This window comes from Falco rusticolus, chromosome Z, assembly GCF_015220075.1.
Source record: "Falco rusticolus isolate bFalRus1 chromosome Z, bFalRus1.pri, whole genome shotgun sequence".
Classification (NCBI taxonomy): Eukaryota; Metazoa; Chordata; class Aves; order Falconiformes; family Falconidae; genus Falco; species Falco rusticolus.
In genome coordinates, this window is record NC_051210.1 from 7,625,289 (window position 1) to 7,640,055 (window position 14,767).

Sequence of the window (14,767 nt, forward strand, 5' to 3'; positions counted from 1 at the left end):
CCAGCTGCTGGGGGGAGCACCCCATGCCCAAGCACCCTGAGGCTCAGCCGGAGCTGCCGGAGCACCCCCAGACCCTTTCTCCACACCAGCTGCCAATAAACACCTTGTACGATTCTTCCCACGGCCCCTGCGGCTGCAGCCCTTTGGGAAGCGTTGGTCACCCAGTGACGCCTTCCCCAGCCCCGACCCGCCGTGCCACCTCTGAGCTCTGCCAGGTGCTGCGGGGGGCTGGGACCGTCCCTGCGGGGCTCGGGGAGCCGCAGAGCCCCACAGCTGAGCGTCCGTGGGACCAGGCAGAGGTGCTGAGAACTGCAAGCAGCATCCCGGCAGCACAAGGGTTTGCCCGGCAGTGGGGGGATTTGGGAGGGAGGGAGGGGGCGGCCAGCTTTGTCAGTGCAGCAGCACAGGGAAAGCAGAACCGCGTTTCCCAGCAGGAGGGAACTGGTTGGATTAGTGGGAAGGGAAAGTGGAAGCCCATGTCTAGGCTGAAGAGGAGCGGCGTGAGGTTTGCCAGCGAGAGAGGTCACTTAGGGAGAGGAGAAGGCAATTCCCAGCACTGGAGGGATGGAAGAGGGCATGACTGTTTCCTTTTGGGTTTTATTTTTAAATTTCGGTCTGCACTTTTCCCCTTCTGGCACCATTTGCTGTACTGTTGCAGGGTCTGAACCTGCCATTGCAGAGAGAGGAATTCAGTCAATGCCCAATGGGGGAAGTGAAAGAAAGGGCTAGACATGTGGAAAGGAAGCTTCCTAGCAGGAAAACACCCGTTGGTCAGGGCTGTGGGGCAGGAGGAGGTCAAAAGGCCAGAGAAAGGGCTACATGGAGAAGGGCTTGGCCAGAAATGTGCATGTCCTGTGCCAAGGGACTCTGACAACAGCGGTGGCTACCAGGTGGCCGGCAGCACATCCCACCCAGCAGCACATCCCACTCAGTAGCATATCCACCCAGCAAAGCATCCCACCCAGCAGTGCATCCCACCCAGCAGTACATCCCACCCGGCAGTGCATCCCACCAGGCAGCACATCCCACCCAGCAGCGCATCCCACCTAGCAAAGCATCCCACCCAGCAGCGCATCCCACCCGGCAGCACATCCCACCCGGCAGCGCATCCCACCCAGCATCGCGTCCCACCCGGCAGCACATCCCACCAGCAGCACATCCCACCCAGCAGCGCATCCCACCCGGCAGCACATCCCACCCGGCAGCGCATCCCACCCGGCAGCACATCCCACCCAGCAGCGCATCCCACCCGGCAGTGCATCCCACCCAGCAGCACATCCCACCCAGCAGCACATCCCAACCAGCAGCGCATCCCACCCAGCATCGCGTCCCACCCAGCAGCACAGCCCACCCGGCAGCGCGTCCCACCCGGCAGCACATCCCACCAGCAGCCCCACGTGCCTGGGGGGTGCTCTGGAGGGCGGTGGGACTCCTTGGCACTTGCAGAACCTGCCGTGGGCACAGGCACGGCCAGTACCCGCCGCAGGTCTCGGCACTCGGGGCTGCTCGCTCGCTGCTCTGGGATTGTGTGTTTGGAGCACACCCTGCGCTATCCTGGAGCGAGGATTTTTCCTCCTGCAGCTCTCTCAGGTGCACGTGTGCCCCCACCCTGCCTTCCTAGCAGCAGATCTTCAGGCAGACGGGGCGCTGGGGGTGAGAAGAGGAGCGTGCGAGTCGCGGTCCCCCCGGTGCAAAGCCTGCTCGCCGCACAAGCCCCCTGCCCCCCCTTTGCCTCCAGCGCCCCAGCCCCGCTGATCAGCCCGCGGCTTGTTCTCTGCCAGGGCCCTCACGTGTTCCTCGGGAGACTCTCTATTGGGGTACATTAACCCAAATTAGCTCAAAAGAATGTGGAGCAGGGCTGAGCGGTTTAGCAAAAGCTGAGCAAATATTAGACTGCACCTGCCCAGCGGTGCACGATGGGCTGCGCAGGGCTCTTTACCACCCCTGTCCTCAAGCAGTGCTGTGACCAAGCCCTGCAGGCTGGCTACCCATCTGTGTCTTGTACAGCGGTAAACCTATAAAGGACCACAGTCTTAAGGTTTTTCCCTCTGCCAAGGTGACAAAATTGTACTTAGTTGCCTCATACAATATGTGTGTTGGATCTTCTTGATTCCATTAATGTTTTCCCTAAACAGATTTTCAGCAGAGGTCTGATAAGTGACAGATCTGGACTTGTTTTCAGTTGCAGAACTGGTTCTTTGAACGCTTTTAGTTCCTTGTTCATGTCTGGGGTAAAACACAGACCATTTGGGAACCGAAGCAGGGCTGACAAGCCCTGTAGGCACTTTTGGAGCCTGTAGGCAGGGAATCCCACCCATTACAGAAGGTCTGCAGGTAGCAATACGTACACACAAACCGGTATTTTTTCCCCCTCACTTCTCGGGTGGGAAGACTGTACGGTGAAAGGATGGATGCAGGTTTCCTGATGCGGGTGCTGTCCCCCCCAAGCGGGTTTAGCATCCTGCAGCAGGTGAGGTGAGCGGCAGAGCAGGCATAACCAAACCTGCGTGAGGGGGGAGAGGCAGCAGCAGGAATTCAGCCTCAACCAGAGCATCAGGTCACGAGCAGCTCCCGCAGCCCTTGTACCACAGCGTGTGCATTGAAATAACACCCAACAGCTGCGTGTCCTCCGGCTGTTCTACTGTTCAGCAGTTGGGATTTTCTGTGAAAACGGGCAGAAAGTGGAAGTATTGCTGCTTTAAAAAGCTGGGACGGGTGAAGAGATTACATCGTCCTGGGGAGGAGTTTCCAGGGAGGAAGGCACTGTGCAGCTCATAAATGGCTTGGACTGAGATTGCCGCTGTCCCATGTGCCTGTGAACTCACTGGGGAGGGGCAGCACTCCCGCTCGTCTTGAAACAACGTCATGGATAGGTTTGTGAACAGCAAACTCAAGGATAACAGTGTGACTCTGTTCACCAAGGCAGGCTGCCCTTACTGCAGAAATGCCATTGAGATGTTGAAGAAATACAACATCGCTCCTGGAGGCCTGCAAGAGTTTGATATCACTGGGTTGACAGATGTCCAGGACTACTTGCAGAAAGTAACGGGACAAAGAAACGTAAGTGCTCGCAGTTGTGTTTCAGAATGTGCCGATCCGTTGCCCCAGCTGCCCCATAACCTGGCCAGCTGTTGCAGCGGCCAAAGCGAGGTCTCTTTCCCTGCTCCTTTCTGTGCCAGATCTCTGGGAGAAGCACACCCCTTTCTCATTTGTAAAAACTCTCCTTGTTTTGGTGACTCCGCTTTTCCCATGGTCGCAGCCACCACAGGGACCTGGCTGCGCCCTGAGGCATGCAGGCTGCTTCCCATCGTGGGGACGTGGGGTACAGAGCTTTGCTCACTGCCAGCTGCTCCTGGGGCTGCAGCACTTCCCGGGACACGGTACATCTCCTCCCAGCCCCTTTGGGGTTGTAGTGCATGGCAGCATGGGAGAAGCCTGATGCTAAGGCTTGGCCTGTGGTCCTGAAGGCGAAAGAAGGGCTGGTGGAGAGGGGTACTTGCTTGTTGCCAGGTGTCTGCTCTGAGGGTCCTTCAAAGATCTTGCTGTGACGCTGCCTGAGGCAGCATGGATTTGCAGAGGACCATGAACACAGAGCTGTGAGTTGCCTGAATTTGGACTTTGCCCTCTGGCACGAGGCAGAAAAAGCATTTCAAACTGCATCCTGGCAGCCAGCTGTAAAGCAGGTGCCACGCTTACAAAATCTAGCAGCTGTTCCTTTTGAATCTTAATGAAATAATTTGGTCTGTCTTGGGGAGGGAGGTTTTGTGCCTGACCTTCAGGAGGTAACTTCTTTGGCAGGCAGTTCACCCTTCAGCCCTCCTTACAGGTAAGGAATGTGCTTTTTGTTTTCCCTCCCCGCTCTACCTTCGTGATACCAAAGTCCAGCTCCAGCAGGTTCCCTGCAGGGAGGCAGAGGGCAGACGCAGAGGACCCGCTCTTCTTGCCGCCCGGGTTTCGGGGGGATTTCTCCTGTGCTGGCTGCACGCTCAGATGTGTTGCTGGGCTCGGCCCAGGGAAAATCCAGGCAGTTGCTTCTGCTTTCAGCACAGCAGGGGGCTGCTGACTGGCCCTGATAGACAGTGTCCCTGTGCTTGGCCCGTGCAGGTGGTGGCAAAGTGATGCTGCTGCACGCATCTCCTCTAAAGCCCTTGCTCTGAGCGCCAAGCACTTGCCTGGCTGGTGGCTGACCCTGCTGGCTCCATTTCAGCCTCCGAGGGTGGCAGCGAGGACCTTATTCCCCTCGGTGTGGGAACACGGGGAGGGCAGCACCTGGCATGCATGGATCCATCCCCGCTGCGAAGAGACAGCCCAGAACAGATCCTGCACGGCCAGAGGGGAGGCAACGAGGAGCCTTTGCTGGTCCACCATGGGCCAGGCCCTCTGAAGGGGGCTGCACCCAGCCCCACAGCCCAGTTGTGGCTGGTGCAGGGGAGGTGGGCAAGGTCATTATGGCTTCTGGCGTGGTGACTACAGGATCACCAGATGGTTTGGGTTCCCGCGGCTGACCAGCTTGACCCCCTGCACTGAGCAGGGACACCTGAGCAAGGTCAGGTTGCTTAGACACCCGTCCAGCCTGAACTTGGTGATCCCATTCACATCCCAGGCTGCTCCTCACACATCCCACGTGCCACCAGAGAAAGGGGGAGGGTAACGCAAGTGCTGCTGGTGTGCCCTGGGCTGCCATCGCCAGCCCGCCCGCGGGCAGGGTACGTGTCGTGCCAGTGACGGGAGCCAGTGACGGGCACTGCTGCGCGCTCGCAGGGCTCCAGGGAGGGCAGTGGGCAGCTCCTGGGGCAGGGGTCCCTACTCAGGTCTGGCTGCCGTGCTCCCAGAGCCCGACCTGACCGTGGCTGCGCAGGAGCAGGGCAGAGGGCTGGCCCAGCTGCCGTCTTCACGCTGCTCGCTTTTCCCCTTAGTATTTTAGGCCTGTTCTTCCCACGGCCTCAGCCTTAACTCCTTGAGCTGAAACCATCTCAGTAATTTCACTTCTGCCTCTGCTGCATTCATTTTATCTTCCCTGGCTTTAGCTTGGGCTGCTTGCTCCCAGCTCGACAGTGATTCTCACTTCCCCCTGCGGAGAGTGGCACAGGCCTGTCTTGAGGAAGCCTCAAATGCTGAGGGTCAGAAGTTGCTCCTGGTCTTTGGGAGAGGGTTTTTTTCTCCTGTGTTTTGGCGTTTTTTAAATGGCTCTCAGCACTGATTGCCGCTCATCTTGCACCCAGGCGACGATGTGAGATGGGCAGGAAAAGGGACCATCGTAGGCAGGAAAACACATGTCAGTCAGGGCTGTGGAGCAGGAGGGAGACAGAAGGCCAGAGAAAGGGCTACGTGGAGAAAAGCTTGTGCTGGAAAGGCACATGTGCTGTGCCCACTGACTTTGACAGCAATGGTGGCCATCAGACAGCCAGCAGCAAATCTACCCAGCAGAACATCCCACTCAGTAGTGCATCCCACCCAGCAGTGCATCCCACCCAGCAGAGCATCCCACCCAGCAGAGCATCCCACCCAGCAAAGCATCCCACCCAGCAGCGCATCCCACCCGGCAGCACATCCCACCCGGCAGCACATCCCACCCGGCAGCACATCCCACCCAGCAGCGCATCCCACCCGGCAGTGCATCCCACCCAGCAGCACATCCCACCCAGCAGCACATCCCAACCAGCAGCGCATCCCACCCAGCATCGCGTCCCACCCAGCAGCACAGCCCACCCGGCAGCGCGTCCCACCCGGCAGCACATCCCACCAGCAGCCCCACGTGCCTGGGGGGTGCTCTGGAGGGCGGTGGGACTCCTTGGCACTTGCAGAACCTGCCGTGGGCACAGGCACGGCCAGTACCCGCCGCAGGTCTCGGCACTCGGGGCTGCTCGCTCGCTGCTCTGGGATTGTGTGTTTGGAGCACACCCTGCGCTATCCTGGAGCGAGGATTTTTCCTCCTGCAGCTCTCTCAGGTGCACGTGTGCCCCCACCCTGCCTTCCTAGCAGCAGATCTTCAGGCAGACGGGGCGCTGGGGGTGAGAAGAGGAGCGTGCGAGTCGCGGTCCCCCCGGTGCAAAGCCTGCTCGCCGCACAAGCCCCCTGCCCCCCCTTTGCCTCCAGCGCCCCAGCCCCGCTGATCAGCCCGCGGCTTGTTCTCTGCCAGGGCCCTCACGTGTTCCTCGGGAGACACTGCCTCGGAGGGCTGAGCGACCTGCAGAACATGGAGTGCCAGCTCCCCACCGCGCTGCAGCAGATGGGCATCCTGATGTAGCTGGAGGGTAAGTCCGGGGAGGTCTCTGGCCAGCAGCAATGATTTTTCACTCCTATAGAGAAATTGGAGTATTTCTAAGAGTGAAGCATGACTTGACGGAGGAGTGTTGTGTGCCAGTAGGAGTAATTTGCAAACCTGCCATGAAAAAATTCATTGTGAAGCCATTCCGGCCGTTGACTAATGGCTCAAGCGAGCCCCGACAGACACACGTGACCTTGGCTCTGTGAGCTCCTGCCGGTGAGGGGAGGAGACCTCGCACCATCTGAACCACACGATATCCAGAAGTGCCGGTGTCTCGTCACAGGTCTGCTCCTTTCACGTGTTTGACAGGCATTGCGGAACGTGAGGACCCCTAAGAGTTTAATCTGAAATCTCTCCTCGCCCTGTACCAGAAAGCCCCAGGAATGAGCCTGCCAGGCCCAAAGCAGAGGTCTGCCCTCTTGCCTGGCAGAAGAAGGGCAACAAGCCTCGGGCACATCATGGCACCACCATAGTGAGCCCTGCAGAAAGGAGGTGGACGGTGGGTCCTAATACAGCCAGTGGTTTAGGGACACTCAGCTGTTTGTGATGCGTGCCACCGCTGTGCTTGTGCGGGGCACGGGTGGGAGTGGGCTGCCAGTGAGCTTTTAGGAACATGGCAAAGGAAACGGCTCGTGCTCAGGGTGACAGCCAAGTACCTGTAAATGCGCAGGCTGCGTTACTCCCTGTGCAGGAAGAGAATTCCTGGCTGCTCCTCTACAGCACGCAGAGAGAGACAGATACACACTGGGGTCCCTTGCTTTCACTCACCAAATGTGCCTTCAGCAACCCACTGTAGCACGGAGAACATTGCTGTAAGCTTATATTCCACTTCCTCAGAAGCTCAGGTGCAGCTAAGCGTACACACAGACACGGGTGTGTTTGTGGGTGTGAGCACGCAGAGGGAACTGCTGTGGGTGCTACGCAGTAAGGAGCTTGGAACTGAGACAGCAGCTCGAGTCAAACACACAAGCACTCAGGTGGCTCAATATGTTTTCCACACTGCATCAAACTTACTAGTTTGGTAAGATGATGTTAGCAAAGACGGCTGGACTTACAAGGTGTGTAATATATATAATGTGTGTGTACATGAACAAAACCTGCGTGCATGTGTACAGGCACACATGGCTATCTGTACGCAGGTGAAACATAGAAGTATGGATACCGATGTTAAAGCACCATTTAAAAGGTCTCCCAAGCCTGTTCTGGAATGGTATGGTATTAATTGAATAGTTCCTATGAGCGCTGGTCTCTACTCTTCACGTCTGCTGTTTTTGCTTCCAGGAGAAAGATAGCCACGAGCTGCGGCCTCCTCATGTCAACATGCACGCCTCTCGCTGCAAATTCTTGCCAACTTCCTTCTGCGGGACCAAACGCACCTTTCTGGTGAATGCAGCTCCATTTCCTTTCATCAGTCAGTGCTTCAACACGTTAAAATCCCTTCAACCTTTCTGTAGCTCTGGAACATAGTCGAGAACATGATCTGATTCAGCCCAATAAAATAGGCTTGCTCTAAGCGACTGCACTCACTGTTGTGTTTCTTTTTCGTACAGACCCATTCATGCACTCATCCTGAATGTCTCTTTTCTCCCCATGGTCTTTTTCCTCACTGTCTCTCCCAAGCGACCATCTGAAAGTTCTTGATGTTTTCCATGTCCTGTAACTAATGTAATTCCGATGGTCTGAGTCTGTGGCACGCACAGACTGCTGTAACGCCCGTCTGCTGCAGTGCAGCTCCCGCAGCCCGTGCACACATCCGCTGCTCTCATGACCCACAAGCTTTTGGCTGATGTCTCATGGCCAGGTCATGATGCTTTGCCCTGGCAGCACTTTTTCAGCAAAGATTTCATTACAAGGCAGCTGCTGCCAGGAAACAATACAGGTTTTTCATTTTCCCCTGTAATCACACTGAGGGAAGAGCTGTTGGGGACAGAAAATGCTGGAGCCAAGCAGCCAGCTGAAGAGGTTGCTGGCTGCAGAACCCCTCCGAGGCAGCACAGGCAGGGTTCAGACCTAAAGTAAATAGTGCTGTGTCAGGAAATGGATTTACGGGAAAGGCACAGCACAGCTGCTCCCAAGGCAAACGGCGTGAAGAGCTGCTCTAAATACTTGACAATAAAATAACACTAAAAAAGTTTAAAGACTGTGTCAACTGGATGAGAAAGCAAAAAAACCCAAGGATAACCACCACCACACACCCCCCACACACACACCCCACACACACCCCCGGTATTATTCTTACTTCTAGTTCTCTCATACTTTATTTCCCCCCATTTTTTTTTAACAGAAAAATATTCTTTCCCTTTCTTTCTTGGGTTTCTGTTTTTTTGGTTGGTTGTTTTTTTTTTTATTTTGGTGGTTCTTTTTTTTTTAAGTTCAATTACAACCTGATTCCACAGGTTGTTGTTTTTTTAAAGCCTGAAACTTCTTTGATTTTTAATAAACCGTTTAACATCTAGGCTTTGCTGGGCAGACAAAGCCTAAGGGGAAGAGCCCAGCCCAGCTTTGGGGTTACCATGCCGGCACAGCCCCTTGACACCCCATCCTTGACAAAACCACCCTCGAGCAGGGTCCCCCTCTCCCACAGTGCAGCTGGGGTGAGCAGCACGAGCTGCCCCACCACCACCAGCCTGGAAAGGAGCTGTGCAACCTCCTCCTGCCATACAACTCCCCAGCGACGCAGTGACGCTGGCTGGGGTTGCTGGTCTCCCTTACCCTCATCAGGAGGGAAAGAGAGCAAGCACAGGCTTTCTCCCATGCTTGGAAAGGAATGGGAAAGCTAAAAGCTTACTTCATGGCACATTTAAAGTCCTATCCCTCTTGGCAGAACATCAATCTTGTACTTCAGCAAGTCCAAGATATCTTCAGCTGACTTGCACAAATTTCTGCAGATTCCTGTTTTTACAGCCTCTCTTAGCCCTCTCCCAGGCAAAGAGCAGTACGTAAATATGAGAAGTTCAACGCAGACATTTGCTAGATTGCATGGCACACTGTTTTGTAGCTGTTCTCAAGCAGAACTCATTGCTTCCAGTGCATTTATGAAACTGAAATTGCCACTGGGTGAAGAGTATAAAACCTAATCACAAAGATTAAACCTATTACTCTCCAGAAACAATGATAGGTCAGGCTGCTGTTGAAATTTTCGTAGGTAGTGCTTTGCATAACTTCTGTTGTTAGTGAAGCAGCAAAGAGCAGCTAATCTGTGTCCCCTCAGCTCTTGATAGTCCTTACTGCTCAGCAAGAACAAGGTGAGTTGAGCCTGAGCAATTACACAGGGCAGCTATGTCCAATGCCTTTGGAGAAGTAGCAGGGTGCCCTCGCTACTTTAGGTCCGTAAAAAAGCCTGGGAATTTAGCTCTGGGTGATGTAGGAGGGAGATGTGCGTCATGCTGAAAGTAACTCCAGAAAAATCCGAATATTTGGAAGCTTGTGGCAGGAAAACTCCCTAGACCAGATGTGTACAGTGTGCAACTTCTAGAGCAATTACTTTCACCTGCACCACTCTCTTAATTTAAAATAACCCAAATTCTCTCAGGCTTACCTTGCTGCATCACCCTTAGCTCCCTCGGCAGTGACTGGTGCTCCCGCAGCCGGGGCCGGCCAGGCTGCTGGGGAGGTTTGAGGGCAGGTCCAGGGGCTGCTCTCTGCAGGCTGGGCAGTGGGGCAGGGGCGCCCTTTGGTGATGGACAAAAGGGTGTTGGTGACAGGGCTGGACATGGACAGATGCCAAATGAAATGAGAAGCAAGGTGAAAAGGTGTGTGGGGTGTATTTACTGAGTGTTACCCTCTGCTGCTAGAAGAGAGGTTTGAAAGGAAACTGGGAATTGATGTGGCTCACCAGAAAAAAAGAGGCAGCATGGAGAGAAAATACAGAAGGAAAAATAGAGGAAGAATGCAAAAAGCCTCCAGCAGACTGAGAAAAAGGAAGGAATGGCATATAGTGTTTGGTGTCTATAAGGGCTGAAGGAGAGGGCGAAGAAGCAGAGCAGGGAATGAGAAGCAACAGAGACTCACAGTGTCTCTGATCTGAAGTTTTAGTGGTAGGAAGGGCAATTTCAGGGAAGTTCAGCTAGAGGTAAAGAGATAGAAAATGAATCCTCTTCCTTTAGGTGGACAGGTTTTGATTTAGTGTTATGGAAAAAAACAGAACACATCCCAGAGTGCCTGCTGAGTGTAGTTATCGCACAGCATTTGTGTCCCTCAAATTAAGAAAAGCAAGAGTCACTTTACTGATACTTCATCTCATCTTTTTATTCAGTATTAAATTGCAAGGTGTGTACAGTGCTGAATTTGCCCAGAAACCATTGCTTCTGGTAGCTGCAGTTTGGTATTAGTGTCACAGAACACGATGCTCTGGGTGGTGAATCCTGAAGGGGAAAAGGCAAAAAATCCCTCTGTAATCTTCATACAGATTGCTTTGCCCTGCAACAAGATTAACTGTAATTAACTTTGTATAGTTTGTTTTAAAGTCAACATTAATTAGCCTGGCAAATGTGAAAGACTGGCTAGTTCCAAGAACAGTGTGTTTGAACATGCCCCTTCAATAGGGTGAACACATGATTATCCACACTTCTATAGTTCATATCATGATAGTCTCCTTCCATGGGCTACATTCTCCACTTATATTTGTGATTTGAAGTGGTGTTTCAGCCCTGTGTGTTGACTGCAAACTCCTCAGTGTTTTAAGAATTTCGTTCAAAGTCACCATACAGCTTTCCTTCTCTACTTTCTTTCTTATATTAGTTTTGCCTAAAAATTAAAGCAAGAAGTTGTTAAATATGAGTATGTCCAAATGCCATCTAATCCAAGCACAAAATCCACATCACAAAATGAATTTCAAGACCTAGCAAATGTTATAATTAGTTTTTCATCTTCCTGGAAAGAAGGTGAAGATCATGGCAAGTGCAGATCTATGTTTAGGTTAACCTGCCATGTTGGGGTACATTGCTGCGCATCTTTCTGACTAACAGTACAGCTTCAGGAAGTTGGCATCCCTCTTCTGTTCATCTCATTGACTGCTGTTTTCCCAGTGAGTTGATGGTTTGAGTAGCAGGTGAGGCTGGCAAATGTGTGCCTGTACACATGCACGCAGGTTTTGTTCATGTACACACACATTATATATATTGTATTATATATATTATATTATATATATATTCATGGCACTTTAAATGTGCCATGAAGTAAGCTTTTAGCTTTCCCATTCCTTTCCAAGCATGGGAGAAAGCCTGTGCTTGCTCTCTTTCCCTCCTGATGAGGGTAAGGGAGACCAGCAACCCCAGCCAGCGTCACTGCGTCGCTGGGGAGTTGTATGGCAGGAGGAGGTTGCACAGCTCCTTTCCAGGCTGGTGGTGGTGGGGCAGCTCGTGCTGCTCACCCCAGCTGCACTGTGGGAGAGGGGGACCCTGCTCGAGGGTGGTTTTGTCAAGGATGGGGTGTCAAGGGGCTGTGCCGGCATGGTAACCCCAAAGCTGGGCTGGGCTCTTCCCCTTAGGCTTTGTCTGCCCAGCAAAGCCTAGATGTTAAACGGTTTATTAAAAATCAAAGAAGTTTCAGGCTTTAAAAAAACAACAACCTGTGGAATCAGGTTGTAATTGAACTTAAAAAAAAAAGAACCACCAAAATAAAAAAAAAAAACAACCAACCAAAAAAAACAGAAACCCAAGAAAGAAAGGGAAAGAATATTTTTCTGTTAAAAAAAAATGGGGGGAAATAAAGTATGAGAGAACTAGAAGTAAGAATAATACCGGGGGTGTGTGTGGGGTGTGTGTGGGGGGGTGTGTGGTGGTGGTTATCCTTGGGTTTTTTTGCTTTCTCATCCAGTTGACACAGTCTTTAAACTTTTTTAGTGTTATTTTATTGTCAAGTATTTAGAGCAGCTCTTCACGCCGTTTGCCTTGGGAGCAGCTGTGCTGTGCCTTTCCCGTAAATCCATTTCCTGACACAGCACTATTTACTTTAGGTCTGAACCCTGCCTGTGCTGCCTCGGAGGGGTTCTGCAGCCAGCAACCTCTTCAGCTGGCTGCTTGGCTCCAGCATTTTCTGTCCCCAACAGCTCTTCCCTCAGTGTGATTACAGGGGAAAATGAAAAACCTGTATTGTTTCCTGGCAGCAGCTGCCTTGTAATGAAATCTTTGCTGAAAAAGTGCTGCCAGGGCAAAGCATCATGACCTGGCCATGAGACATCAGCCAAAAGCTTGTGGGTCATGAGAGCAGCGGATGCGTGCACGGGCTGCGGGAGCTGCACTGCAGCAGACGGGCGTTACAGCAGTCTGTGCGTGCCACAGACTCAGACCATCGGAATTACATTAGTTACAGGACATGGAAAACATCAAGAACTTTCAGATGGTCGCTTGGGAGAGACAGTGAGGAAAAAGACCATGGGGAGAAAAGAGACATTCAGGATGAGTGCATGAATGGGTCTGTACGAAAAAGAAACACAACAGTGAGTGCAGTCGCTTAGAGCAAGCCTATTTTATTGGGCTGAATCAGATCATGTTCTCGACTATGTTCCAGAGCTACAGAAAGGTTGAAGGGATTTTAACGTGTTGAAGCACTGACTGATGAAAGGAAATGGAGCTGCATTCACCAGAAAGGTGCGTTTGGTCCCGCAGAAGGAAGTTGGCAAGAATTTGCAGCGAGAGGCGTGCATGTTGACATGAGGAGGCCGCAGCTCGTGGCTATCTTTCTCCTGGAAGCAAAAACAGCAGACGTGAAGAGTAGAGACCAGCGCTCATAGGAACTATTCAATTAATACCATACCATTCCAGAACAGGCTTGGGAGACCTTTTAAATGGTGCTTTAACATCGGTATCCATACTTCTATGTTTCACCTGCGTACAGATAGCCATGTGTGCCTGTACACATGCACGCAGGTTTTGTTCATGTACACACACATTATATATATTACACACCTTGTAAGTCCAGCCGTCTTTGCTAACATCATCTTACCAAACTAGTAAGTTTGATGCAGTGTGGAAAACATATTGAGCCACCTGAGTGCTTGTGTGTTTGACTCGAGCTGCTGTCTCAGTTCCAAGCTCCTTACTGCGTAGCACCCACAGCAGTTCCCTCTGCGTGCTCACACCCACAAACACACCCGTGTCTGTGTGTACGCTTAGCTGCACCTGAGCTTCTGAGGAAGTGGAATATAAGCTTACAGCAATGTTCTCCGTGCTACAGTGGGTTGCTGAAGGCACATTTGGTGAGTGAAAGCAAGGGACCCCAGTGTGTATCTGTCTCTCTCTGCGTGCTGTAGAGGAGCAGCCAGGAATTCTCTTCCTGCACAGGGAGTAACGCAGCCTGCGCATTTACAGGTACTTGGCTGTCACCCTGAGCACGAGCCGTTTCCTTTGCCATGTTCCTAAAAGCTCACTGGCAGCCCACTCCCACCCGTGCCCCGCACAAGCACAGCGGTGGCACGCATCACAAACAGCTGAGTGTCCCTAAACCACTGGCTGTATTAGGACCCACCGTCCACCTCCTTTCTGCAGGGCTCACTATGGTGGTGCCATGATGTGCCCGAGGCTTGTTGCCCTTCTTCTGCCAGGCAAGAGGGCAGACCTCTGCTTTGGGCCTGGCAGGCTCATTCCTGGGGCTTTCTGGTACAGGGCGAGGAGAGATTTCAGATTAAACTCTTAGGGGTCCTCACGTTCCGCAATGCCTGTCAAACACGTGAAAGGAGCAGACCTGTGACGAGACACCGGCACTTCTGGATATCGTGTGGTTCAGATGGTGCGAGGTCTCCTCCCCTCACCGGCAGGAGCTCACAGAGCCAAGGTCACGTGTGTCTGTCGGGGCTCGCTTGAGCCATTAGTCAACGGCCGGAATGGCTTCACAATGAATTTTTTCATGGCAGGTTTGCAAATTACTCCTACTGGCACACAACACTCCTCCGTCAAGTCATGCTTCACTCTTAGAAATACTCCAGTTTCTCTATAGGAGTGAAAAATCATTGCTGCTGGCCAGAGACCTCCCCGGACTTACCCTCCAGCTACATCAGGATGCCCATCTGCTGCAGCGCGGTGGGGAGCTGGCACTCCATGTTCTGCAGGTCGCTCAGCCCTCCGAGGCAGTGTCTCCCGAGGAACACGTGAGGGCCCTGGCAGAGAACAAGCCGCGGGCTGATCAGCGGGGCTGGGGCGCTGGAGGCAAAGGGGGGGCAGGGGGCTTGTGCGGCGAGCAGGCTTTGCACCGGGGGGACCGCGACTCGCACGCTCCTCTTCTCACCCCCAGCGCCCCGTCTGCCTGAAGATCTGCTGCTAGGAAGGCAGGGTGGGGGCACACGTGCACCTGAGAGAGCTGCAGGAGGAAAAATCCTCGCTCCAGGATAGCGCAGGGTGTGCTCCAAACACACAATCCCAGAGCAGCGAGCGAGCAGCCCCGAGTGCCGAGACCTGCGGCGGGTACTGGCCGTGCCTGTGCCCACGGCAGGTTCTGCAAGTGCCGAGGAGTCCCACCGCCCTCCAGAGCACCCCCCAGGCACGTGGGGCTGCTGGTGGGATG

At 53.3% G+C, this 14,767-nt stretch overlaps 1 protein-coding gene across 1 annotated transcript; it reads left to right on the forward strand.

The window, feature by feature from the left end:
• The first annotated feature begins 2,786 nt into the window (after positions 1-2,786).
• On the forward strand, positions 2,787-6,255 carry GLRX (glutaredoxin). The gene is made up of 2 exons (XM_037374349.1): positions 2,787-3,060; positions 6,140-6,255. Exons 1-2 carry the CDS (start codon positions 2,866-2,868, stop codon positions 6,245-6,247), a joined length of 303 nt encoding a protein of 100 aa, XP_037230246.1. The 5' UTR covers positions 2,787-2,865; the 3' UTR covers positions 6,248-6,255.
• The last annotated feature ends 8,512 nt before the right edge of the window (positions 6,256-14,767 follow it).

Excerpts from the sequence above, each read along its gene's own strand:
- GLRX (XM_037374349.1), top strand. The coding sequence starts at position 2,866 with ATGGATAGGTTTGTGAACAGCAAACTCAAGGATAACAGTGTGACTCTG. Across the intron at positions 3,061-6,139 it reads AAGTAACGGGACAAAGAAAC|GGCCCTCACGTGTTCCTCGG; the intron begins GTAAGTGCTCGC and ends GTTCTCTGCCAG.